The sequence below is a fragment of the Macrotis lagotis genome, chromosome 4, assembly GCF_037893015.1.
Source record: "Macrotis lagotis isolate mMagLag1 chromosome 4, bilby.v1.9.chrom.fasta, whole genome shotgun sequence".
In the NCBI taxonomy this organism is placed as follows: Eukaryota; Metazoa; Chordata; class Mammalia; order Peramelemorphia; family Peramelidae; genus Macrotis; species Macrotis lagotis.
The window spans coordinates 11,304,104-11,332,016 of NC_133661.1; the positions used below are offsets into that span (position 1 = coordinate 11,304,104).

A 27,913-nucleotide genomic window follows, 5' to 3' on the forward strand; every position below is an offset into this window, starting at 1 on the left:
AAGGGAGGTCATGGGATATATTTATATTGGTATTCACAGCACCAATGGTAGTTACCTAATAATATCCACTGAATTCTCCTCCTCCAGCCCTGTAAGATGTAAGCTGCTGTAGGGCGGGGATTGGATTTGGGGCAGTACCCCCTCTGTCTTCCCTGGACATGACCACAAACAATAGGCATTTGGTCCATGACTGTTGCTTGGACTTACTGCAGCTTTGCTGATAAGTTTGTGTGAGTCATTGAGGAAGCAGTAATGTTTGCCTTTCTACCCTTCCTAGCATGGCGAGAGTGCTTTGGACATTGTGCAGAGATTAAAATTTTCTCAGATTGAAGCCATGTTAAGGAAACCATCCTAACCCTGCTGACTTCATAGAGCCCTGAACCAAGGTCAAGGACCCTGACTGGATCCCTGAGTTTGTCTCTGGTTTCACCATCTGATGCCAGACCAGGTTCTCAAAGTATGTGTCTCAGTCTCTCCATCAGCAAAAAGGGATGAAGAACAGAATGTGTTTGGTATTTATACCAGTGTTTCGACCTGAAGATTTCACTGTGACTATTCTCCTTCCAAGACTAATGTCAAGCTTGTCCAAGGCTTCATTTTACCTGATGACGTTTATTTCTCAGATTTTTCTCATTGGTTTTCCAAAATGAACAGATTGAAGGAGGCTGGCCTCTGTTTTCCCTGCCTCTGCATCCAGTCAGCCATAACAAGTCCTCAACCGTGCTCTTTGAGCCACTCCTGAAGAGATGCCTTTTTTGGCAATGAACTATCATCATTCCTACCTACGACTGCCTCCTGGATCATCCGAATATTGAATTCACCAGAGCTCTTGTGAATTGTGACTCAGGGTCATAGAACGTTACCAGGAGAACGAGGGTCTTTGGAAGAAACCATCTGGGGAAGGGGCAGTTGGGGTCCTTGAAAGTATTCCTCTAGAGTTTACAAATTCATGGCTTCCTAAGATCTTTCAAAAAGGCCATACAAGAGAGGTCTTAAGACTATTTGACAGCCTCCAGGCTTGGAAGTAGCTTCTCTGTGTTTTTTGGACCCAACCAAGTTAGGAGAAGCGTAAGAACAGCTAGAATAAAAGTGATCCCTTTCTTCCCCCCACCGCCACTGAAGGGGACCAGCTAGAACTGTAACTAGGATGGGGCATCTGGACCTTTGTCTTAGCAGTATTTACTTCAAAAGGCACTGAATTAGGATGGTTGTGTACGCACTTTTAATTCCCCAGCACAAAGAAACACCAGAGCTAGATGCCCATCTAGCAAGAAAAGTTAGCTCAAAATAAGACGTTACTTCCACGGCCAGCACTTAGCCCATTTATTGGCCTCTCTGTTGCCCCCCCACAACTTCTCCCGCACTAGTGTGATGCTGGTGTCTTAGGGTCTATGGTTCCTTGCCTTACATCAGAGGGTGAGCTCCTTTGCCTTTTTTTCCATTTAAGAGATTCTTTTAAAAATTTTTTTTTTGGTTTTCGCTAGGCAGTGGGGTTAAGTGACTTTCCCAAGGTCATACAGCCAGATAATTATTGTGTCTGAGGCTACATTTGAACTCAGGTCCTCATGACCCCAGGGCCAATGCTCTATCCACTACACCACCTAGATGCCCCCATTTAGGAGATTCTTTTTTTTTTGCTGGGCAATGGGGTAAAGCGGCTTTGCCCAATGTCACACAGCTAGGCCACTGATCCTGCCACTTTCCTGGCGCTTGCTCCAAGTGCTCAGTTATAGTTTCAGCTCTGACCCCAGCCCCAACCTAGCCCAAAAGAATCATGGATGATCTCCTAAAAATCCAAGAACCAACAAATACACATCAGGTCAATAGATAAACTAAGCCAGGTGGGATCCCCGAGAAGCAAGATTCCCATTACCCACCACGCTTTTGGTCCTCACTGTTGGCTGATGCTCCAGATAGATTCTGAGCTCATTTGCCAGTGGAAGGGAAAGGGGCCTATTAATGATCTCAATGAAAGGTTTGCAAAGTACCTTCTGGGAGGGTCAGGAAAACTGCTGTAAGGATTGAGGAGGAGTAAACTGTGTCCAAGGATACATGGCTAGAATTGTCTGGGTCAGGAGACGATCCCACATCTCTTCCCAGACAATGGAATTTGGGTATAGAAGTGCCACATATGGAGACAGCAGACCTAGAGTAGAGTCCTGGCCTTTACTAAAAACTTTGTGACTTTGGGCAATTTCCTTTACTTTGGGACTTAGTTTCCTCAACTTATAAAATAGGGTAGGTGGATAACTGGGATCCCATATAGGTAGAAATTTATGCTCCTGTGACCCTGAGACCAGCATTGTCTTCAGCATGTCCCCTGGTTCTATCAGTGTTCTATCCTTGCATTGGTATTGATTAGTGGAGGCAGTGAGGTGAAATAATGTTGGACCCAGAGTCAGGAAGACATGAGTTCAAATCTAGCCTCAGATTTCTACCAGCTACATTTCACTGGGCAAGTCATTTAATCTCTATTAACCTTAGTTTCCTCTCATGGCTGTTGGGAGGATTTGAAGAATGAACAGTTGTAAAGCCCTTTGCAAACCTTAAAACTTTCTTTATAAATACCAGCTCCTATTTCTGGTGATGGAGATGAAAGGAAAAAGCACTTGGTTTGGGACCAGAAGCCCTGGTTTTGAATTTTAGCTCAATCACCTGTAAACTGGGAGACCTTAGCCAAGTCACTTCCTTTTTTGTGCCTCAGTTTCCTTTTTTAAAATGAGGGGTTAGGACAAGACGGCCTCTCCCAGCTTTAACCACTGGTTCCTGGATAGATGATGATGTCACCATGGCAACTGGAGTGGACTCTGGAGGTGCATTGGCCCCCTAGTGATGTGGGGACCATGGATTCCCACTGCTCATTTAATTTATTTCTTTGTTGTCTTGGAAGCTCTGAGTGTGAATGCTGAACAGCATTTTTTAATGAAATAAATTGAGATATGTGAAGCAAGTGACTGGCTCCGAAGGCTGCATGGCTTCAGAATCCATTACAGACTCACTCCACCATTGAGTTCCAAGTTAATAAGAAGCCATTGGCTTCTTCTTTTTGATAGCACAACTGGATCATGAGCCATCAGCTTGGGGCTCCTCTGGAAGCCTCTTGAACCCCTTTAATGATGGCATCCTGCCCTCACACCACCACCATTCAGGTGGTTGCCCAGTCCTACCCATTCTGCCTCTCTCATACCATGCACGTCCATCCTGTCCTCCTTGGGCCAGCCCCCATCATCTCTCTCCCACACCCTTGTAACATGTTCCTCACGGCTCTCCCTGACTCCAATCTAAGTACCTACAGCATCCAAGGCTCTTAATTGGTCACTGAGGCTAAAAGGACAGGTAGATATGACAAACAAATAAGCATCTATCTGACAATTCAGGGAGGAGGGAAAGAAAGACTATTGATTATTGGGGAAAGAGGGAAAGTTTCCTGTGGGAAATGCTTGGGAAGCAGCCAAGGGAACCAGAGATTCTAGGCAGTGGAGGTGAGGAAGGCACAAGTTTTAGGCAGGGTCTTCACGTGAGGTGGGGAAAGAGAGCCTGTGCCAAAGGGGGCATTGGATGGCCAGGTCGGCCATAGTGAGAAGTCTGGCTTGGGTGGAAGGGATAGTGTGACAACCTGAGGCAATGGGCTGGACTCCTTTATCTTCTACTCTTGATCATGTAGTGACTTCTATTTGTCCTGGGATAAATATAAAGGTTTTAGCAGAGCATTTGAGGCACTCCAGCAAGGGTGTGGCACTCCATCAATGCTTTCACATCCTCCATTAGACTGAATTTATATTCCCTTCTTTTTGTATTCTAAATGTTAGTCACATTGGACTGGAACTTTCCTGATTGTGTTTCATTGTCTCTGACTTCTGAACGTCAGTCCGGCCACGCTGAATTCCTGGTTCCTTCTCCCTACTTATCCTTCCCTAGCAAAATCCTTCTCTTTCCTCAGGTGTCCACCTAGGGGTCACTTCCTCCCTGTGTCCTTTCCTGAGCGTCACAAGTCTGAAGTCTTCTCTCCTCAAGTATCCCCTAAGATGTTGTCTGAGCGGCTCCTTGTCCCTGCTGCTAACAAACACTGACGGGCAGGGATAGCAACAACAATAGCAATTATTATTATTAGTCTTTCTTTGTATGTCCAACTCCTAACAGACTCTCTGTGCCCATGGGCAAGTAGGGGGGATGGCATTTGAATGCAGGCCCTCTGACCCCAGAACAGGGACTCTACCAACGTACCGTTCTCTCACCTCTCAACAAAATCTCAGAAGAAAATAAGCTTTCTTATCTTCCATGTGTTATCTTTATAATTCCAACCCTTCAGATAGTTCCAGATGCAGAATTAATCTATTTAACCTGGAAATGTCCAACCATACCTGCCTCTTCTGCCACCTTCCTCACCACACACACACACACACACACACACACACACACACACAAATTGAAATCTCTTGATGGGAATGGAGGGGGAAAGGTTTGGATACAACCTTCTGTTCTTTGCTTTGCTCACATGGGTTAGCTGAGGTTAACATCTTCCAGCACAGATTGCATTCAGTGTAATTTTAGGAGACCGTCCTAGGGAGCTGCCCAATTTCCAGAAAGACCCCAGTCAACTTGAGGTGTCCAACACCCTGTGTCCTGTACTACATTAGCTCTCTATAGGTGAGATAAATAAATATTTGTTAAATATACCTACTTTCAGGGACAGACAACCTTGGTGCAAGTCAAAAATTGACTTTATTTTTTTAAAGAATAATTATCATTAAAATCCATTCCATTTCCAGAAGTTCTGCTCCCAGATGAGCTCCCTTGGTTATTTTTTTTACTAACAACCTTCCTTGGGATCTTAGGCCTCAGTGCAATGCAAGAGAACAGAGACTTTGGAGTCAAGGGAGCTAGGTTTGGATGAAGGCTCTGCCTCTTAGTGCCTGGATGATCTTGGGCAAATCACACAGTTAAGGCTTCCCATAGCTCCTCCCAAGTTGAAAAGTAATTTTATTAATGCAAAAGACATACTCAAATCAGTTCTAGTGTCAATTTGAGAAAATCATCAAGGAAAGTAGATTTAGGCTCAGTCTTCTTTCCCCTCTCTTCTTACAGCGCCCCCCCCCCCCAATCTTAACCATAGGTCCCCATAGACATGGCGTATCTCCTCATCAGAGCATCTCCATCGAGGACCTCCCAGAGTTTTCCAGGGAGAGGCTCATTTCCTTCTGTTTCATCATCTCAACAATCTCCTGGTACAACTGCTGTGGGGCATCCAGGCCCCAGATGAAGTCTGTGTGGGCCCATTCTGGGATGTTTTTATGGTAGACAAGGTTGGTCACTTGAGTGACCAAGATGCTAACATCATCAGGGTCAGAAAGCCAGTCCTGACCTCCTGACCACATAGCTATCGGGACAGTCATGTCTTTAATCTGGTACCTCACGGGAGTTGGCTAGGGGAGAAAAAGAATACTTTCTTAAATTGCATTCACAAACTATCAAAATAAAAAAAATAATATAAAGAATAGTAACAGAGCATAATAAAATTTTTAAAATTGCATATTATCCAATTTTCCAAGATTATGTAGACATTTCCCTCCAATAATGCAGGCCACAACCTGTTCACATCTACCAGTACTATCCACAATCCTGTCCATTTCCTACCATCAAGCTTCCCCAGGGACCCTGTCCAAGGTGCTAGCAGTGGTCTCTACATTACCTTTTCAACAAGGGGAACCTATCAGAACACAGACACTGCCCATCAGTTCTCCTAAACTCTCACCATATGACCAGTCTGCATGACCAGTCTGTAGTTTCTCAAACCAAATGTTTTTCTGATAACATCCTTTACACCAAAGCTCCTGCCTAATTCTCTATTTGCCCCATGTTTTATTCTCCTCACTCCTATCATGTACTTCTTTTTAAATTACCATCAATTATCTCCCCAATACAACAAAAAAATTACAGGAAAAATAAAATTTCAAGTCCATTTACTTTGTAAAACTAGGAATCATTCTTCCTTTAAAAATGTTTTTTTTTAACTCATGAGATATATGCTTTTCCTCCTCCCATTCTTCTGCTTCTTCAGCTTTTTCTAGAAATCATTATGACTCCATTTAGAATATCAACCCCTAGGGAGCAAGGACTGTTTTTCTTTTTGTCTTTCTTTGTATTTCACAGTGCCTAATACATGGAAGGGGTTTAATAAAGGCTACTTGACTGACTAACAAATCAGTTAATGGTAATTCATTTAGGAAGATCCTAGAATTTCTTATTTTATTTGTGATAGGAGGAGTCTCCTGCCTTTCCCAAACAAAACAAAATGAATAGAAGGGATTGCTTCAAAGAAGGCAATGTTCTAGAGTGTCCAGAGCACTGAACCTAGAACTGGGACTTGAATTTCAGTCTTGACTTGTCTAATGCTATGAGGGTGACCTTGGGCAAGTCATTGATCCCCTCCAGTTTGGGCATTCAATGAGTTTGACCTTGGGTCCTTCTATTTTCTGTCTGTCTTGGTGATGAGGTACAGGGACCACTTAGCCCAGGTGAGTGGATCTGTCTATACTGGTTTCATGCCCAAAGCATCCCTATTCCTTTGGACTCCAGGTAGTCCACCCCTTTCTCTGAGATGTTGCAATTGTATAAACTCTTCCAAGATAGGACATTTTTTGAGGAGAAAGCATTTTTCCCTACCTGATTGCATTTCTCCAGATTTTTGGTTTCACTTCCCCAGTCATATGCTTGGAGCGCTCCAGAATACACTGTCTTAGAGGAAGAAGAAGATGAAGAAAGTAACATTAGCACAAAATGCTTGGGGACTGGAAATGGTATACTAATGTGCTTCCTGTAAGCGAGTCATGGACAGAGAGTAGACAAAATCAGGAAACCAAGGTCTAATTGCTTCTCAGTTACAAGTTCTGTGAACTCCTGTGAACAGGAGTTATTCAGCCACTGCCTCTTTCATCACCTGACACTGAGCAGATTAAATAGTCAGTGAATAGTTGCTTCAAAAGTTGATGCATTGAGTACAGTGGTTGGTCCATAGAAAAGGCTTAAATGTGGCTTCACTTGATAGTTTGCTGTCAGCTTGTACAGAGGTCTCCAGTAGAGTGCCTTCAGGATCTGTCATCGACTCTACACTAGTCTTTTTTTAGGTTTTTTTTTTGTAAGGCAATGGGGTTAAGTGACTTGCCCAAGGCTACACAGCTAGGTCATTATTAAGTGTCTGAGGCTGGATTTGAACTCAGGTTCTCCTAACTCCAAGGCCGGTACTCTATCCACTGCACCACCTAGCCGCCCCTACACTAGTCTTTTTAACTCGTCTTCGTTAAAAAGCCCATACTATGCCTATAGACAAAAGCATAATGAGGCATCCTTAGCAAATTAGCAGACAATCTTAAGCCGGGAAAAGTAGCTAAAACAATAAAGATTCAAAAAGAATTTGAAGACTAGAGCACTAGGATAAACTTAATTAGGTGAAATCTATTGAAGGAAAATGTAAAATCTTCTTTGTTTCCAAAAAACTGACTTCACAAGGGCAAGATGGGAGAAGCATGATACATAAGGAGGTATTCAGTGGACCAGAAGCTCAAAAATGTCAATGATGTGTGATATCACAGTTAAAAAACCTAAAGCCTAATGGAGAATCCTAGCATCAGTCCCAGAATGGTGCTAGAGCCCAATGCACTGTATCCACATCTGGATGGTTACATTTACTCAGGAAGGATATTCCTTTTCTGGGAGGTTTCTAGAAAAGAACAATTTAGATGGTGAAGAGCCATGAGCTCATACCACCTGAGGATTGACTGAAGGATCTGGGGTTGTAGAATGTAGGCAAGAGAAATGGTGGCAGGGACGGGGGCGATATGGGGCATTCTCTTCAAGTCTTGGAGAAAATGAATTTGACTTTTGTGTACCCCACACCCCCTAAGGTCCGAAGTAAAAGATGTGAAAATAAATGCAAATTTGGGTTGATTTCAGGCAAGACTGCTCAGCGCTGAGAGTTGTCCCCAGGGAACCTGGTCAGTCCTGGAAGTTAGTGACTTCCTGTCACTAGAGGTCTCCAAGCAACAGAACGACTTGTCAGGGATATTATAGGAGGGATTCTTGTTCATCTACAGGTGGACTAAATGCTCTCAGAAGGGCCCTCCAGCTCTGAGATTCTGCGATGCTCTGATTTTTTTATATTTAGAAAGATCATTGGGGGGGAGATGGGGTTAAGTGACTTGTCTAGGGTCATACAGCTAGTAAATATCTAAAATTAGAGCCAAACTCAGTTCCTCCTGACTCTAGGACCAGTGATCTATTCATTGTGCCTCTAAGTTGCCCTGATTCTCTGACTCCTTAACTTTGCTAAATGTTAAGAGATAAGGATTCTATTACTCTTCCAACCAAGTGGCAGAGGCTGAAACACCCTGCCCTCAAGGAGTTTATATTTCTATAGAGGAAATAGCAATAAACATCTGAAGAGATACAAAAATAGACAAAGCAAATTCAAAATCAATAAAATGGTTTTAGATGTCACTAGCTGTCCTGGTTAAGCTAAATTTTAAAGAAACACAGAGAATTCTAATAAGCAGAGGTGAGAAGGGACAGCATTCCAGGAGAGAGGGACAGCCTGGGCAAAGACACATACACTGGAGATGAGATGTCAGTCATGAAGAACTACAAGCAAGTCAGTGACTCTGAAGCCTAGACTGGGTCAGAGTGAGGAACATGTAGGAAGTCTGGAAAGGTAGCAAGGACTGAGCATGTAAAGGGCTTTATGTACCCAAACACAGGCATTTGTATTTGATTCTCGAGGTGCTACAGTTAAGGAATCATTTGGAGACTTGAATGGAACCTTTGATCCTCAGGTTCTTACATCCACAGTGTCTATGTCTCCAGACAGTGATAAAGCTGAAGCAGGGGTCTGAACTTTGGATGTCATTGGTTTAGCGAAATGGGAAGACACTTCCTTTATACATTCAAGCCACCACATTCTCTGCAACTTATGGGGCTGCCTGGGACCACAGAGACATTGAATGACTGGTCCAGGGTCACTCGGCCAGTGTGTGGTAGAGGTGGGATGTGAACCCAGGCATTCCTGCTGAAGGTTGGCCCTCTAACCCCAGGGCTACATTGCTTCTTCAAATGGAGGCTCAGGTCAAATAAACAAAACAAACCCTACACACAGGCCTTTGCAAGCTTTGGAACTCCCCATCAAGCATTAGAAGAAACTATAGAGATATGGCAACAAGGACAGAGGTTCACTACTCCCAGGAGCCTCCTCATACCTCTGTGGGAGAGGTAACTTGGGTGGTTCTTTCTTTCATTTTTATTAAAGATTTTATTTGAGTTTTACAATTTTGGGGTGGTTGTTTCTTTAGAAAGCCTACTCTGCTTCAGAAGGTAGTGAGTTGGCAATACAACTGGGGTAAGAGTGGTAATGAGCAGCACCATCCTGGAGCAGGCCAAGTATGGGCTCCCTGGGTTGCTCTTGGTCCCCAAGCCCTTTGTGTCTATCCTGCTCCAGGCTGGAAATGCAGGGACAATCTGAAGGAATTTCAATTTTTTTGAAAATGATTGAAAGGGATTTGAAAGTTTCTTTAATAATTTATTGCTGTTAAATGTATTTTTACTTTTAAAAATTGATGGGGATTCAGTGATGTCAGTAGGTCTAATGGGCTTCACTGATTCTAGAAAGGAGCTTGTGGGGAGGTGGTTGATGGAAAACCTCATTGGTCCATGAGATCTTAACCCGAATTGGCTGAAATCACCCAGGGTAACTAAGTGAAGTCTGGCCTTGAGAAGGAGGGACTGCCTTGCACAGATCCCATCTGAGTGACTGTGACCATTTCTGGGTACCATAGTTTTAAGATAGTCTTAAGCCAGGGTATCCCACCAAATGGCAACAGCCAGTGGTTAAAAGGCCTCAAATTCGTGTTGTATGACTCACAGTAGACATTTAACAATGTTGTTGATTGGTGAACCAAGTGATCAACCAGTGGATAGCCTGGGGTTTTTAGCCCAGAAAAGAAAAGACTTAAGGGAGACATGATCTCTGTCTATTTGAAGGGCAGGCACATGGAGAAAGAGTCAGAATGGTTCAGAGGGATTTAAGAGAAGTTTAATCCAAAAAAGGAACACAATTTAAAAAATGAACTCACATATAAAGCTTTTGTGTATTTTTTAAAGAGTGTATGGGACTTGGAAATACACATTTGCTGCCCCATAAAGCCTCTCACACTGTCTAGGGAACAAGGTAGGATTTAGTTAATGAATGAGGGCTATCAAGGCCCCTTTATTGAGTTCACATGGATATATTCAAGGAGATTCCCTCTGAGAACATTCCAACTATATGCCAAGGCCTGAGGATCATATCCATTAATGTCTGTTTTCATCTCATAGCATCACAGGAGCATAGGAAGAAGGGACTTCAATGCCCATATGGGTCAACCCATCCATGAAAAGAATCCTTTCTCTTACTAGTGAAACTCAGCTGACTGGTGATCCAACCTCTACATGAAGAACTCCTCTCGGGGGCCCACTACTTTCCAGACAGTCTATTCTACTAGGGGTTGGACTGCTCTAAACTTTCCCGTCATTGCTTCTCTTAAATCCCTCTGAACCATTATGACTCTCCGTGTGCCTGCCCTTCAAATAGACAGGGCTCATGTCTCCCTTAAGTCTTTTCTTTTCTGGGCTAAAAACCCCAATCTATCCACTGGTCGATCAGCTGGTTAACCAATCAACAATATTATTAAATGTCTACCGTGAGTCATACAATATGATTTTGAGGTCTTCAACAAACTGGCTATTGCCATTTGGATACTCTGACTTAAGACTATTCTAAAACTATGGCACCCGGATATGGTCACAGCAGCTCGGATGGGATCTGTGCAGGGCAGTGTCTAGTGGACTGAACCCTCCCTTCTCCTGAAGGCAAGGCTTCTCCTAATGTAGACAAAGGTCCCTTACAGATTAATCAAGTCAACAAATATTTTTAAGAACCTATTTTGGGGGGGCAGCTAGGTGGTGCAGTGGACAGAGCACCAGCCCTGGAGTTAGGAAGACCTGAGTTCAAAGCCTATCTCAGATACTTAATAATGGCCTAGCTGTGTGACCTTAGGCAAGTCACTTAACCCCATTGCCTTAAATAAATAAAATTTTTAAAAAAGAACCTATTATGTACCAGTCACTATGATGGACCCCATGTTATTGTATCCTCAATCTCCTTTGGATGTTCATGTACATACTTACCTATCTACACATCTATCTACATCTAAAAAGGACATCATTTAATTCAATCCCCTAAACACTCACCAGACCCTGTGCAAAGACTTGTAGCAATGAAGAAGACATTGGCAGACTTACCTGACTCCAATGCAGTATGTTCTGTACAGATGTTCCAGCTGGGGTATGGGCAACATAGACATTGGCTCGGCTCTGAAAGGAAGCAGGAAGGAAGCCTAGATCATCAAATGACTACTTGGGCACAAGCACAATAAGCTGGGATGGATCCTCTCTGCTGAGGGCCCTGCCACATGACTCTCTTGGGGCTATTCTTTTCTCCTTAGGAGTAGCTTCATGTGTGGAAAGACTTTCCCAGGTAAGGAATGGAAGCATCAGATCAAAGTAGGGAGAAACAAAAAGGAGAATGAGGAAGCTCATTAGTCAGTGGGACTCCCTGAAGCAAAAGGTTTCCAAAACTTTCTTTGCTAAATCCTGGACCTCTTGAACTCTCAGGTACTGGCACCTCAGGATCTCTTCTCAGAATAATGATTTTAAAGCATAGAATAAAATGCAAAGGGCTATGTAGGAAATAAGTTGTCAAAATAATTTTGAAAAACACAATTCTGGACCTCAGGCTAAAAACCTGTTTTGGAGTCTAAGATATTTTAAGACTTTTTTTAAAATGATTTCACAGTTTTTGTTTGACTTTCTCTGACTTTTGATGATGAAAAATTTGTGTTCTAATGTTTTATTCTTGCTTCCTTTGATCATCTCTGGATCCTTGATTACAATTTTGTGTAACAGACATAAAAGAATTCAGATTCAGCCCAAAATAGGGTCTCTATTACATGTATGACTTTGGATTGGTCTCTTATCTTCCCTGCACCTCAGTTTCTTGATTTGTAAAATATGAGACTTAAACTTCGTACCTTTTGAAGTTTATTCTAACCATTAAAGATTAGTAGACATGGATATTTTGATTCACAAGAGTCATTTTCCACAGAAATACCAGATACAGCTTTGGAAGCTATTGAAATGGACCATGGAGACCTGAAATGGCCACTTTTTAAGATACATCTCAGTATACATGTTATAACTCTGATAGAATATAAATTCTTTGCACATAAGGATTACTTAACTTTTTTATATCATTAGTGCTTAGAACATGGAATGGCATACAGCAACCATTTAATGAATGTTTCTTGATTGATTTGATCAAAATTAACTATTTGCTCATATGCATAGTCCTCCTCTGAACCTCATGTCCTGGGGAGTTGACCCTGGATTCTTGCAGGTTGCCCTACTTGGAAAAAAGTTCTTGCTGGTCCTCTGAAACCTCCAAGGGTTCAGGATGGACCTGGGGATGGACTGCTGTCTAAAGGGCAGTCAACTGAAATTCAGAGATGAGCATCATGAGCATCATGGCCCTGGGGAATGTATGTTCTGATAGCATTTCAGAAATGTGGCAAATCTTGGAGACTATGAATTAAGCAGAGAAGGGTTGTGATCTGCATTAGTGAAGGGCACACTAAGATCAATGAAACCAACTTGACTTGTTGTGTGTGTGTGTGTGTAGCATGTACAGACTAGTTAATTATTTCGTGGACTGCCATGACCAAAGTATCTGCCACCTAGTGGTCAACCAAGCACAAAATAACATCCTTCAATAGGCTTGCCGGCTAGTCTGGCAATGCTCTTTAGGAACATAGAAGAATCTGTGCCTCTTGTTGTTGATATCAAAAAAGTCATCTGACTCAGTAGAGCAAAGTGTCACTTATCATTCTTCTTCCCACAAGTGGTCATAAGCACACACTGGGTTTGTACCACATTCCTGGATCAATGCACTCATAGAGGTACCATCGTTTGATAGCCTTGGATTATGGGTATTGGGTGAAGTATAAACTGGGGACACGTGTGGCTTGTGGGATCATGGGTTGAGTTTGCCACGGTCAGGAGAATACCTAGGCAGTGTCCACATGGAAGAGCCATTCTCTTTCTCCAGTTGTTCACTTGTCAAGAACATTGAATTGATTGCTCAAGGTCACAGAGCTAGCAATTGTCAGAGGTAAGATTTGAACTCAAGTCTTCCCAACTCCAGGTCCAGTACTTGGAGCACTGTGCTCCCAACCTAGCTATGCCTATGTGGTAGAAAAGGCCATAACTTTGGAATCTGAGAAGACCTCAGATCAAATTCAACCCCCAATATTTAATGACTGGATGACCCTGAGCAAGGTATCTCCCTCTCTAAAACTCAACTTTCTCATCTATCAAATGGGCAGAATACTATCTGCAGTACATTCCTCAGGGGATTTGGGGTAGGAGGGGTAGAAGAACAAATAAGATAATATTTGAAAAGTGTTTTTAATCCTTAAATGAGATTAGCTTAGAGACCAGATTTGCAATTTCTTTGGTAGAGAGAACTTCAAGATTAGGAAACTCCTTTCCCCATGCAAACCAGAACCACTTCTTCAATCTAAAATCTTAGTTGTCCAGAGTGCTGAGAAGTTAAGTGACTTGTCCAGGGTCACACTGTCAATAAAGATAAAATAGCCTTTTCCTCCTTTCTCTCCACCTCCCATTTCCTATCTATACTGATCCACTGTTTTAGCCCAATGGAAAAGTACCCCAGAAAAGGTTGTGAGCACCCTTCATCTACCCCAGTTGGGATAAAAATCACCCTCTACTGGTGCAGGTACCAGATGGGAGAAACACCTTCCACACTCCCTCCAGATCCCAAGGGAAGTAAGAACTCTGGGAAGAATTGCTGGCAAATCCCCAGCATGTTGGCTATGGGAAACAAGAACACTTTGGTGATCTGGTAACAAGGATGAGTCCCAACAAAGACCAGAATCTTGTTCAATGTCATTTGGTATGACTGGGGTCACCCTAGCCTCCTGGGTCTCCACCTCTTTTGCTCTGCTGTTTCACTACAGGGAGTGAGCCAAGCTTTATATCTAAGTACTATATGTCCCTGAGAATAGGACCACCCGGCCATGTACAATATAGGGTCAATATTTAATAGTATTATACTATTATAGTATTCAATAGTTCATAGTATCATTTAGTATTGCCCCGCCTTCATATGAGAAAACTGAGGCCTAGTCAGAAGGGGTTAGAGGAAGAATCAAGTCTTTCATGAGCTCTGATGGCAGAAGACACTTTGAACATGTCTTAAATTCGGTGGTCTCAGGAAGTGTGCCTGCTCCTTCCAACAGAAGGAGAAGCAGATCACAAGCTAATGTCAAAATTGTGATTTGAACCCATGTTTTCCTGATTAAGGGCCACCGGGAGACACAGTGGGTAGAACTTGGAACTTGGAGTAGAAAGATCTGAGTTCTTTTTTTTTTTTGCAAGGCAATGGGGTTAAGTGACTTGCCCAAGGCCACACAGCTGGGTCATTATTAAGTGTCTGAGGTTGGATTTGAACTCAGGTCCTCCTGACTCTAGGGCTGGTGCTCTATCCACTGGGCCACCTAGCTGATTGAAGATCTGAGTTCTAATACAGTCTCTAACACAGTGACTAGCCACGTGACCCTGGGCAAGTCCTGTAACTTCTGTTTGCCTTAGTTCCTCATTTAAAAATGAACTGGAGAAGGAAAGGTCAAACCACTTCAGTCTCTGCCAAGAAAACCCCAAATGGAATCATGAAGAGTTAGACACAATTGAAGAATTCCTGATTCTAAGCTATAGTGTGTGTGTATGTGTGTGTGTGTGTGTGTGTGTGTGTGTGTGTGTGTGTGTGTGTGTATGTGTGTTTAGGGGGAATAATCATTTATTTATTAACCACCAACTCTATGCTGGACTCTGAGCTAAGGAATTTCAGATATTTCATTCAAAAACAAAATTCATTCTATTTCTATCTCCCTCTTCTCCTCCCCTTCCCTACACCCCATTCCCCATTGCTGGGGAAGCGGCTTTTCCCTGTTGGTTGAATGAATGATGGACTGTCTCCTGTGGTGCATCAACAGAGATGCATCATTACAATGATGCATCTTGGGTTTCAGGCTTGCTCATTGTTTCTGGGTCCTAACTGTGAGGATGGGACCCAGAGTGGAAACCTCATCCCCTACATTTGGTGACTTCTCTCCCCAGCCTCGGGGTGCCCCTCCGCCCTCTGCAGCCCAGCCCAGCATCCTACCATGTTCAGATTGTTGGTGTTGAATCCTCCCAGGAGCAGGATCAAGTTACTGCAGAGCTGGTCCAGAATGGTCTGACCACAGAAATGGATGAAAAACTGCCGGAGAAACTTGTGCTGGTGAAGAAATTCCTTCCTGCCAAACACACTCTAGGACAAGTCAATGGATCAATCAGTCAACATTTAATTAAGCACCTACTGTTTTCTAAGCTGGGGAGACCAAGAGGGATGCCATTCTATTTGGGACATGAGGAGAGAAGGGATGTCCTTCATGGAGAATGACTGGTAGCCCAGTTTGAGGGGAATGCAGGGTTTATGAAGAGAAAAATTATAGTATAAGCTTGTAAAGAGAGATTGTGGAAGACTGAGGATTTTTCAGTTTTATCCTAGGGACCCCAAGGAGCCACGGATGGTTCTTGAGGATGGGAGTAACCCTGTTAGACCTTTGCTTTAGGGATATCAGTTTGACACCTGCCTGGCAAGAACTGCCTACAGAATTAGGGTTAGGTTAGGGATGGGACTTGAAGAATCTTGTCTGACTGAACAGATGCTCTCCACCTCTGACTGAATTCCTTCCTAATTGGCCACAGGAGGAATGAGAAATCACTTACTTTGATCATTATCTCTGGCAGCAGCAAGAATTTGGTCCCAGGACTTTTTGCGTGTTTAACTGAGGCGATCGGAGCCAAAGCAAAATACATTTTGATTCTCTGGGCCAACTCAGGCATTATGGAAAATGCTATGAAGGCTGTGAGGGCAGAAGAAATGGGTGAGGAAGGGCCATGGGACCTGTCCCCCTCCTCTTTGCCTCCCTGCTCCCCTTAAGCTTCAGAAAAGAGCATCTAAGAAGTCAGCCTGTCTGCGTTGGGGATATTCACTCTATGACCTCATGGTTAGGACCCAGAAATGATGCATCACCACATCCTTCCTTTTTGAGTCTCGATAACTAGTCTGGTGCAAAAGAGTGGATTTCACAAAGGATTTTGGGTTGGAATTGGATGCAGATTACAATGAAGGTTTCCACCAATCTCATATTAAATATTGAGAGGCAGTGAGTAGAATATGGGACTTGGGGTTCAGAAGACCCGAGTTCTCATTTCATCTCTGATGTCAGCTATATATCCTCCTGAGGCTCAGTTTCCTCATCTGTAAAAAAGGGTTAAAGAATGTGTTTCTCAGGTTTTTTTTTAAAGTTTCTTTCATATGTTTACCATGATTTTGCCATTATGGGAGCTCCCTACCAAGTAGAGGCTCTTTCTTCATTACTCTCATTAATGAGTTTCCCAGTCATGCAGGCAAGAAGCATTTATTATGCACCTACTGTATGCCTAAGACCTGGAGCTATTGGAAGTGATCTCTTTCCCGAGGTCATGCAATCAAGATGTGGCAGAAGTGAAACCTGAACTCAGGTCTTCCCAGCTAAGGCCAGCTCTCTATCAACTGTCTAATGCCACCTACCAATTGTTAGCATGCCAAATTCCCTTTAGTGAAAAGGAGTGGCGGGTTTAGGATCTTTTTTATAGGTTTTAGCAAGGCAATAGGGTTAAGTGACTTGCCCAAGTTCACACAGCTAGGTCATTATTAAGTGTCTGAGGCTGGATTTGAATTCAGGTTCTCCTGACTCCAGGACCCGTGCTCTATCCACTGTGCCATTTAGCTGCCCCGGGGCTTAGGATCTTGATGGAAATATGCCCCATTCCTATACCATTGCCAGAATCCTTTTCCCACCTTATTTTACACAAACCAGGACAAAGAAAACAACAAAAAACAAAAACAGAACCCAAAAGTCCCTTCCTGATCCAGACAACATCAACAGAAAGGAGCAGATCTCACTTCCTGTTGTCACCTCCAAGAAGGCCATTGGCAGAATGGCTGGTCCTTGGCCTCAGGAAGTCCTAGCTTTGAAACTTGCCTCAGACGCTAGTTGTGTGGCCCTGGACAAGCCCCTTCCCCAATTTGGGCCTCAATTTTCTCCTCTGTAAAATGGGTGAGGACTGGATGGCCTCTAAGGTCATTCATTGCCAGCTCCATAGTGATGACCCAATGATCTCCTTGCCTTTTTGAATTAGCTGTTTGATATTCAGCAGTCCTTGCAAGGACAGGCCCTGGTCAAGGATCCTGCGCCCATCTGAGGAGAACCTCCTGGTGACCTCATTATCCTGGCTGTGAAACTGAGGCACAGAACTATTTAGAGAAGAGTAAAGCCTTGACTCACTGCCAGATGTGAGAAAAGGGGATAATTAGAGGAGGACATGTTTGGCTGTGTCTGAGGCCCCCAGGGCTCTAGCTCCTATTAAGAAGTTTTGTTTATTTATGAAACTCTTGGGCCTAATTTTTAGCCTTGCTCCACCAGTCTCCCTCTGTGACTTCTTGTGGGGTGGGTTTCTAGGCCTTCAATGCCTCATCCTGACCTGGAGATGACTCAGGGTCAGAAGTCTCTGCCAGACAAACATGAGCCCTGGAAGTCTGACTAAGCTGGAGAGCCTTTGCCTGTACCCTGGCCTGGGGCTCTTCTTGCCTCTGGGCCCTAGATATTAAATTTGTCACACTGGAATGGGCACCCCTGGGGAGTCCAGGAGACTATGCCAGGATTGGCACATGAAGAAAAGGATGGGAAATTGGGAAATCTTATCTCAGTTATTCTCCTTTTGTGATGCTTGTATGACCTTGGGTCAGACACTTCCCTTTTCTGAGTTCACTGTCCTCTGTAAAGTGAAGGAGTTGGTAAGAGAACTATTATAAATTAAGAACAAAAAGCCTCTGATGACCGATGTAGGAGTCTGAACTTAATAAATCACAGGGAGTTGTTAACAACAATGAGTTGTTAAAATACAGAGCCTCAGTTTACATATCTGTCAAGAGGGAAGGAGGTTGGTCTAGATAAGGTATTCTTAACTTATGGGGGCACATGGTCCCCTATCATGGTCTGCTGAATTCTTTGAATCCCTTCTCAAAATAATTTTTTAAAGTATAGAACACAATTCCAAGGATTACCAGCTAATTATGCTGATGCAAAATTGTATCTGAGTTATTTGTTCTTCAAAAGAAGCTAAGGGGTTCGTGAGGAACGAATACAGTCCAGGTATGGGAGCCACTTCTGACCATGTTGCCTGGAATAGAAAGTGTCTGGAAAAAACTATCGTAATGGAATCTAAGCCTGGAAAGGGAGGTGGGTGCCAGATGGAGGAGGGTCATTCCTTGAAAATTTTGAAATTTAACCTCGAGGTCACAGGGAGTAAGGGGAAGGGTGTGTTCAGATCTGTGGTAGAGGAAATATTGTTTGTCTTTCAGTTTTGAAGAGGATCAATGAGATCATTGGGGATTGTGACTTTTGTTTTTGTTTTTTCAAGGCATGGGGTTAAGTGACTTGCCTAAGGTCACACAGCTAAATAAGTATTAAGTGACTGAGGTCAAATTTGAACTCGTGTCTTCCTGACCCCAGGGCTGGTGCTCTATTCATTGTGCCACCTAGCTACCCCCTTCTGGGTGATGTCTTGCCTGGTGTGTGAATTGGATTTAAATGAGGAAGAGTTGCACAGAGTCATTGACCTTCCTGACTGGGGAGCATAAAGAAGATATGGGGAGATGAGACAGAAGAAGAGATAAGTCAAGACTTTGACCTCAGATTTGTTGTTTCTATGGAGTGGTTAACTTACAAATCTGCTGCCCATTCAACATACCCGTTGTGGTTCCTTGTGAATAGCCGACATAGAATATTTTTTCCTGGCCCGTTTTCTGCAAAATAAAGTTTATCACTGCTGGAAGGTCAAACCTAGCCATCTCATCATAACTACAAGGGGAGAGAAAGTTTTGTGCAAACATTACCATTCCTGCATTGGGAGTTTTAACATTTTAAGTACAAAACACAAGCAACATATTTACAAGAATATTTCTGAGGGAGCAATGTAACCATGAGTCCCATAGTTTGGATTCTGAAGCATGCTCCTCAACGGATGGCCCAAGCCAATGGGCATCTGGCTGGGTCTGTAGAACTGACCAAAATCCCACAGATCACCCCAGGCAAGAATCATCAGTAATACCTTTTTACAGAGCATACCCCATGCCCCATTGAGGTAGGAAGCACGTCTTACTGTGACTTCTGTTTCTATTGAAGTTTGACATCACTGTCTTAAAGTAGCAGACAAATGCTGGTATTAACTCATTTTTATTATTTTTTTTGATGGAGTTCAGAGAGACATGACCCAAAGATGAGTCACTGTCTTGTTATTATGAATATATATATATATATATAATATCCTATAGACTTTGGTGCTGAGATGAAATGACTGGTTTTTGTTACAAATAAAGAATATTCAGATGTAGATCCATCTTTTGCTGAATCATTGAAAGCATCTTTGGAATGACTTTTGTCATGATTAGGGTTAGGGCTAGGGCTTGGATTGGCGATTTCATTGGTTTCTACATGTGTATATCACAGATCCCTTTGGTACTCTAGAGAAACCCATGGACCCCATCTTTAAGTACTGTTTCTAAATGCATAAAATAAAATATATAAAATTGGAGAGGAAAGAAGTGCTATTGAGGATATTATCAAAATATCAAAAATAAATTAATAAATTCACAGACATCAGGTGATGAGCCCCTATCCTATATCAGCATAGGTTTCTGTGATGTACAGCCTCATTGAGCTGTAGAAGTTATAACTAGGATTACTTATTTCATCTGGGTCAAGAGCTCTTGCCACAGAGTCTTCCATGCCTAAAATAGTCTCATTTTCATCTCCTGGCTTCCCTGGCTTTCTTCAAGATTCTGACCCAATCCTACCTTCTTAGAGAGAGAGCTTGCTGGCTCCTTCCACAGTAGCCCATTCCACCATTATTCCCAACATCCCCATCTACCTGAAAGCCCAGAACTCATCTTGGTCGACTGAGAGGGTCTTGTGCTTGCAGGACCAGGTGTTCCCTCGACTGTTACCCATCCACACGTCATAACCGGCATCGGCCAGGATGAAGCCCAGGCTATTGTTTGGAAGATTCAGGATCCAGTTGCTTGCATCACCAAGCAAACCATGTTGGAGTAATACCACTGGCCTTGGCCCTAGAATGGAAAAGAAAACCATTCAGATATCACAAAGGGCCACCATATTGGAGGCCAAGAAGGAAGTTGGAGGAATGATGTTGGTCACAAGACAAAGACCTCTAGTATTTGCCTTTTGGTGGCCCAGCAGGAACCCCAACAGGACATCAAAATTACCTTGGCTATCAGCCTGTCAGGTAAATAAACCAAGGTTGTCTTCATGGAATAAACAAACAACCTCCCCCCAAAAAACCTCCCAAACTAGAAGAACAATTTCCAGTTGAATCAGTTGGTTTTTCTCATCTGTTCCAGGGGTATTTTGACCTAACCCCCAACCTTAAACTGTGTTAGACTTAAATTTGCCCTTCCCCCCATTAAATCTGTCCTTATTAAATGCACACATGATGACTGGATACTGGAGTATTAAAAGGTGGATTGAAAGTCAGGAAGGGCGACTTGGAGAGCTCTAGTCTCAGATTTATCAGATTATAACCCTCCTCTCCTAGAAAATGTAAAGGGGAAGGGCTACTTGAAAACAATACTTTATAAAAAAATCATCATGTCCCCTGTTCCCCCAAAAGAATTCTTAATTACTTTTTTTAGTTTTTTTTTTTTGCAATGCAATGGGGTTAAGTGGTTTGCCCAAGGCCACACAGCTAGGTAATTATTAAGTGTCTGAGGTCAGATTTGAACTCAGGGACTCCTGACTCCAGGGCTGGTGCTCTGTCCACTACGCCACCTAGCTGCCACTTAGCCATCCCCCCCCCCCCAATTACTTTTCAGATGTACTCATAATGGTAACTTGGTGGAGGATGTCTGCCCAGAACAGAGGAAGGAAGGCAACAAGATTTTATGAAGCACCTGCTATGTGTTAGCCGCCATACCAAGCACTTTACAAATATTCTCTATTTGATCCTTACAACCATCCTGGGAGGTAGAAGCTATTATTATCTCCATTTTACAAGTGGGGAAACTAGAGAGGGGTAAAGTGACTTGCCCACACAGCTAACGAGTATCTGAAGCTCAGGTTTTCTTGCCTCCAAATCCAGCCCTGTCTCCACCAGGGCACCCCTTAGCATGAGTGCTTAGCTATTTGGGGATCCTCAAGACTGAGACTCACAGAGCACACTCTGCTTCACTCAGCTATGCTTCCTCCAAGTTGGGAGCATCCCAATAACCACCAACTGAGGTGCCTCTTACCTGGGTCCTCTGGGGTGTTTTTGCCCCAAGGAATCCTGTTGACTGTGAGGATGTAGCCATCTTCTGTGGCTACCTCATACTCCTCCCAGGGGTAGCCATGGTGCTGTATGATCTCACTCTATGGAAAGAGAGCAGGACTTTTGGTTCAGGCTTGGTAGGAAGAGAATATATACTAACTCCTTCAAATGCAGAGGGAGTAAGTCTGCAGGGCCAATCTTAGACCTGACCTAGCAATGCCATCCTTCCTTAAGCCCTATCCTTTGCCTGGACCTCAGTGTTCCTTTCTGTAAAATGGAAGGCTTGAACTAGATCTCTATACTCTTTTCTAACTATTAAATTGACTTTTTTTCAAAGTGACTTGGGCGTTGCCCTAGGGGCCCAAGATTCTGTCAGTGGTGAAAACCTAAGTTTGGCATCTAGTTAGCATGATGATCATTTAACCTAGGGAGCTAGTGTGTGGCATCCCGGATGAGCTCCAATGCAGGTGTATATATGTGTATGTGTATGATATGTGTATGATATGTGTATGTATGTGTGTGTGTGTATGTGTGCCTCACCTCACACAAGCATTTCTAACTGTGAGTCTGGTTGGGCATTCTGGATGAAGCCCAGCCCAGTGGAGAGGGTATTGAATTTAGGGTCAGAGGACCTGGGCTTGAATGTAGACTTGGCCAATTGCTCTCTGTAGGATTGTAGACAAGCTAAAATCTCTCTGGGCCTCAGTTTCCTCATCTATGAAATGAAAGAGCAGCTCTAATTGACTTCTAGAATCCCTGAGAGATCTTGTGTGTCTGGTACAGGACCACATGCACAGTAAGAGTTTAGTAGATGATTGCTGAATTGAATGAATGAACAATGTTTATAAATGTTTAAAGCTCTGACATCACAAAACTCCTGGGTGAAGAGTAGACTTCTTTCCGTGGTCCCTGAATGTCTCATGGACATGACTCCACATCGAGGTGAATGGGAGCATTGGAATGAAGTGGGATGGATATTAGAGCTCTGCCTCGGGAGGTGGGAAGACCTCAGTTCAAATGTGGTCCCAGATGTTCGCTACTCTGTGACCCTCTGTGAGCCTCAGTCTCCTCAACTGTAAAATGGGCATCATAGAAGTCCTCACCACCTAAGGTCACTGTGAAAGTCAAATCATGATTGCAAAGTGCTTTGTAAAGGCCAGTTCCATCGGCCCATCTGCTAGTCTGGCCCACTAAGCAGTCACATCTGTTCAGAGCCCCTCGGCCACCAGGCGTAAACCAAGATCATCTGAGCACCCCAAATTGATGCAACCGCATCCTACAAGTTTTTAAGGTAAATATTCCCAGATTCTGACTCAGAGTGAGCATTAGATGATGGTCTAACTATCTGGAATTGACTGTGGGGAACTTAAAAATAAAATGAGTTCGAAATGGGAGGAAAAAGATGGGTCCTAGAACTTAGAACTTGAAAGGGGGTAGAGATAATTTAGGCCAACTCTCTATTTCGCAGATCCTGATAATAGTAGTCATTTCCATTTAGAAAGCATGGTGAGGTCTTCAGAACACACACTCACTGGCTGATACTCAGAAGAATGTTATGAGGCTATTCCTTTTATTGCTTCCATTTTACAGAAGAGGAAACTGAGGCTGAGAGAAGGAAGGATTTGAACTAATTTGAACTAAAAGAAAGTGTAAATGAATGAAAAAGTGCTATTTACTATTTGCCAAGGGCAGCTAGATGGCACAGTGAGCACCTAGGGGATGCCAGAGTGCACAAAGCTTGGAGTCAGAAAGACTCATCTGATGAGTGCCTCAGTCACTTATTAGCTGTGTGACCCTGGGCAAGTGACTTCTCCTCTGTTTGCCTCAGGCTCCTCATCCATAAAATGAACTGGAGAAGTATCTCTGCCAAGGAAACCCCAAATGGGGTCATGGAGAGTCAGATATGACTGAAAAGACAGAACAACAGCAACATTTGCCAAGCACTTGGCTGTCTGCTGGGGGCATGAAGGGGAAAACAAGACCAATTTGCCCCCTCGTCTCCTGGAGCTCACAATAATGTCCAGAGGCCTCACCCTAAGTCTTACGAGTCATGAATAATAGAGTTAGGACTTCTAGTGCTGCGACTACACAGTCAGGCTCCTTCTTATTGGACCTTTAGAGAGGAACTAAGGGTGATCTCCCTGGGCATAGCTTACAGGCATCTGGGCATGATGGATGCTCTTAAAGCAGAGTTGGACCCCAGGATCCTGGAGCTAGAGGGATCACCTCATCTAACAGCCCCCTCTGAAAGAGGAGGATCCAAGACTTGGAGAAGAGCCATCACCCGCATTCAAACCCACCTCTTCTGATTCTAGCCAGAATAGTGTTGGCAACAAGGTGAGAGAAGAGACTGCATCAAGAGCTGAAGGGAGCCAGCAGGCAGGGTAGCTTTGTTAGGGGCAGAGAGTTCTCCCCTCTCCCACCACCACAAGCTCTTCTTTGCATCATAGTGGGCATCCTTGGGGAGGAGACCAGAAGGAGCCCTGCCCAGCTAGGAGAGCAGAAGACTCTGTGACACATGGTGAGGAAAAGGCCTTTAAAAGCCCTGGTGCTTCTACTAGTTTGGGAGGTAGCCTTATGTGAGCAAGGACCCCTCGCCATCCAGGGACAGTGGCCAAAGGAGGCTCACCAGACACAAGACAGTGGGTGTTTCTCTCTGTCTCTCTGTCTCTCTCTGTCTCTGTCTCTCTGTCTGTCTCTGTCTCTCTTCTCTGTCTGTCTGTCTCTGTTTCTCTTTCTCTTTCTCTCTGCCTCTATTTCTGTCTCTTTCTGTCTGTCTCTGCCTGTATCTATCTCTGTCTCTGTCTCTGTCTCTTTCTGTCTCTCTTCTCTATCTGTCTCTATCTCTCTCTGTCTCTCTATCTCTGTCTTTCTCTTACATCCATGCACATATGCATATATTCATTTCATTCACAAGCCTCAAACAGGACAGAGATACATGGAAAGACTGGGGAATCCATGATTCTGCCCTGAATATCCCAGACAGCCCAACTTACAATGTTCATAAATGCCTCAGGGTCCACAGCCTTGGGCCCGATGAGCCTGGTCTCTGCTTGTCCTTGGAGCAGCCAGAGCACCGCCATAAGCAGCCACATCTTGGTCTTGGGGGGAGGGGTGACACCATCCACCATCTACTGCAGATCTCCTGCTTAGTCCAACATCAATCTTCACTTGGGACTTTAGGAAAAGTCTTCTTTTGTTTAAAGCCCCAGTTAATCCTGCTCAGAGAGAGAGAGGTTGGACCACAGGAAGCTTCAAACCCCCAAATCTTGGAGACAACTTTCTGTGATGATGGTTTGCTTCTGGAGAAGCTGAGGAGTGAGTCAGAGGCTTTTCTAGGTCAGGTTTGGCTGCCTCTCTGTTCTCCCCCGCAGTCCCTGAGCCATCAGCTGATGGGCGGGGAGAGCTTCTTTGATGTCACCTGGACTGGTGGTTTGGTACCCAACCCATAAATCCAGTGCCTGGCCCTTCCCTCTTCTTCTGGGCAGGGTTGGCTTCCTTACACTATCCTCCCCCACCCCCACTCCTATCTGATTGTCCTTTCTGGAAATCTGGTCCTCTTCAGAGACAATAGTAGTCATCCAAAGACCATCATTTATAGGACACTTTAAGATTTTACAATGGGTCTTAAGCAGATCAGGTGGGAGAGCCTGGACTTGGAGTCCCAAAACCTATGGCCTTCGTGATCACTTGGGCTTGGCCTCAGTGTCTGCATCTATATAAAAGGGGATTGGACTTGATGACCCAAGACATCCCTTCCAGATCTGATTCTATGTTTCAGTGTTCTCATTTCAGCCTCAAATAGCTCTGTAAGTCTGTGGTATTCTGAACCCCATTTTACAGATGAGAAAACTGAAGTTCAGAGTTGTTCCAATGTCATACAATTATATGTCTTAAGGTAAAATTTGAGTCCAGGTCTTTCTGATGAGGCCAATAGGCCACACTGCTTATAAATGAACTTCATGCTCAGCTCAAATCTCGTCTGGTACAGACAGACCTTTCCTGCTCCCACCCCAGCTGTTGAGGACTCCCCCTTCAGATGATGTTGCTGTGATGATCCGGTGTCCCCCATCTGTTCCTTTGTTCCCTGAGCTGACGAAGCGCACCACTCCTGTTCCTTTCTTTGCAGACCTTATGATTAGCACAGCCATGTAGTAAAAGTTTAATTAAGGCTTGTGGACCCATTTTTTACATTCTGCATCTTCTGCAACCTTTCGGGGACTCGTCGACAAAGCTGGAGGTCTAGGATTGGAGAAGCCGGGTTTGTATCTTGCCTTTGGTGCTTCCCATCCATGAGCCAGTGGTCAAGTCCCCTTTCTTCTGTGGGCCTTGGTAAAGCAGGTGCTGACTCAATGAGCCATGTCTAAAGAACAGCCTGGAGATACCTGATCATTAGAGAGTCCGGGAGAACCGGCCAAGCCGTTGTGATTCTGGCTATTCCTAGCAGGGAACCAGATCAACTTATTTGTAGGCTTTTTGAGGGTTTTTCCTTTTTTTGTTGTTTTTTTTTGTTTTGTTTTTTTAAGGCAATGGGGTTAAGTGACTTGGCCAAGGTCACACAACTAGGTAATTATTAAGTGTCTGAAGCTGGATTTGAACGCAGATGTTCCTGACTCCAGGGCCAGTGCTCTCTCTATCCACTGCACCACCTAGCTGTCCCTCCATTTGTAGGCTTTTTGGCAAGGCCTTTACACTTAAACATATTTTTTTTAGATTTTTGCAAGGCAAATGGGGTTAAGTGGCTTGCCCAAGGCCACACAGCTAGGTCATTATTAAGTGTCTGAGACAGGTTTTGAACCCAGGTACTCCTGACTCTAAGGCTGGTCCTTTATCCACTGCGCCACCTAGCCGCCCTACTTAAACACATTTAATGGAATATTTCTGGGATAGCTTCCATCAGAGACACCAGATAGGATAGATCACTGGCCAAGAAGACCTGGATTCAAGTCTTACCATTGATACAGACTCATTATGTGACCCTGGATTTGTTACTTTTCAATAGACCAGACAGGTCTCTGAAGATCTCAGCTACAGATGAGCTGTAGAGGCAACTTCTAATCTTGAAATTCCCCCCCACACACACACATACACACATACCTAGAATAGTCTCCCTCCTCCCCTCTAGCTCTTAGAAGCCTTTCGAGGGTGAGCTGGAGTAGCACTTCCCATGGCGAACCTTCCTTAATTTCCCAGCTGCAGGTGCCTCCCCTCCCCCAACATTGTCTTTTGATTTATTTCACATATATTTTGTTTATACATATAACTCCTATGTCAGCATATAACTTCCTTGAAGGCAGGGATTGCATCAATTTTTCAGGGTATCCTCAGGCATACAAAGCATAGCTGTGAAACACTATTTGTTGTTCATTCATTTGCATTCATATCTGACTCTTTTTGACCTTATTTAAGATTTTCTTGGGAAAGATTTTGGAATGGTTTGCCATTTCCTTCTGCAGCTCATTTTGTAGATGAAGAAATGGAAAGTAACTTACCCAGGGTCATACAACTAGTACATGTCTGAGGTCAGATTTGAACGCAGGAAGATGAGTCTTCCTGATGCCAGGCCCAACGCTGCATCCGCTGTCTGCCCAGCATCCCTTGGACAGCTGGGAAATACAGATAAATTCAATCCAATCATAAATCATTCCCAAGCATTTATTAAGTTCCTACTATATACTGGACTTTCTAAGTGCTTGCAATTCCTACAAAGGCAAAAACAGAAAGGCCTAATTGAGCTGGCCCGCAAGGAGCTGAAATTCAAATGGGGGAGACAGAAAGTTAAAGCCTAGGTAGATACAAGATCCAGAGAGTCTACCTCCAATGTCTCATCAGAGTGTGAAGGCAATGTGGGTCTCTCCAGGGCTCTGAGAGTGAAGCATGGACCCATATTGATGTCACCAAACTGGAAAGGATGAGTGGGGGGCAAAGTTGAGTGTTGATCTTCTGGGACCATCGGACTATCCACATCCCTAGGGGATGCCTTTGGTGTGTGTGTGTGTGTGTGTGTGTGTGTGTGTGTGTGTGTGTGTGAGAGAGAGAGAGAGAGAGAGAGAGAGAGAGAGAGAGAGAGATGCATGGATGAAAGGGTTCAATACTGAAAGGGTATAGATCCTTGCAGCATCTCCCATTCGAAACACATTTATCTTACCACAATCTATCTGAATATCTTGTCAACAAGCCCAGACCAGAAATAGATGTGCTGACATGTTCACTCTGTCTTTGGAATGCTGTTCTAGAAGGACCTAGCCTGAAACCAGGATGATCAGAAGCTTTGTTCTGAGAACATTTGTTCTTGCTAAATTAATAGCGCCATTGAGCATGCTTTCTGAACTGGTTGGAT

General features: G+C 43.8%; 2 protein-coding genes across 3 annotated transcripts in view; one reads left to right on the forward strand and one right to left on the reverse strand.

Moving 5' to 3' along the window:
- Positions 1 to 9,418, forward strand: part of ANKRD22 (ankyrin repeat domain 22) — a 34,992-nt gene extending 25,574 nt beyond the window's left edge. Inside the window, exon 6 of the mRNA XM_074232239.1 lies at positions 278 to 9,418. Coding sequence (XP_074088340.1) covers positions 278 to 355 — 78 coding nt within the window. The 3' untranslated portion in view covers positions 356 to 9,418. The remainder of the gene's footprint in view (positions 1 to 277) is intronic.
- Positions 4,704 to 24,916, reverse strand: LIPM (lipase family member M). Of its 2 annotated transcripts, none has more exons than XM_074232237.1 (9): positions 24,570 to 24,916; positions 21,557 to 21,674; positions 20,179 to 20,377; positions 19,000 to 19,109; positions 15,931 to 16,067; positions 15,323 to 15,469; positions 11,326 to 11,397; positions 6,664 to 6,735; positions 4,704 to 5,423 (listed from the first exon to the last, which is right to left on the reverse strand). In XM_074232237.1, exons 1-9 carry the CDS (start codon positions 24,702 to 24,704, stop codon positions 5,142 to 5,144), a joined length of 1,272 nt encoding a protein of 423 aa, XP_074088338.1. In that variant the 5' UTR covers positions 24,705 to 24,916; the 3' UTR covers positions 4,704 to 5,141. The 2 variants fall into 2 exon arrangements, with proteins under 2 accessions (XP_074088338.1, XP_074088339.1); XM_074232238.1 differs by lacking the exon at positions 24,570 to 24,916 and adding an exon at positions 23,874 to 23,961.
- Positions 24,917 to 27,913: the final 2,997 nt, after the last annotated feature.

Excerpts from the sequence above, each read along its gene's own strand:
- LIPM (XM_074232237.1), bottom strand. The coding sequence starts at position 24,704 with ATGGTGGATGGTGTCACCCCTCCCCCCAAGACCAAGATGTGGCTGCTT. Across the intron at positions 11,398-15,322 it reads ACACCAACAATCTGAACATG|AGCCGAGCCAATGTCTATGT; the intron begins GTAGGATGCTGG and ends GCTTCCTTTCAG. Across the intron at positions 6,736-11,325 it reads ACATACTGCATTGGAGTCAG|ACAGTGTATTCTGGAGCGCT; the intron begins GTAAGTCTGCCA and ends TCTTCCTCTAAG.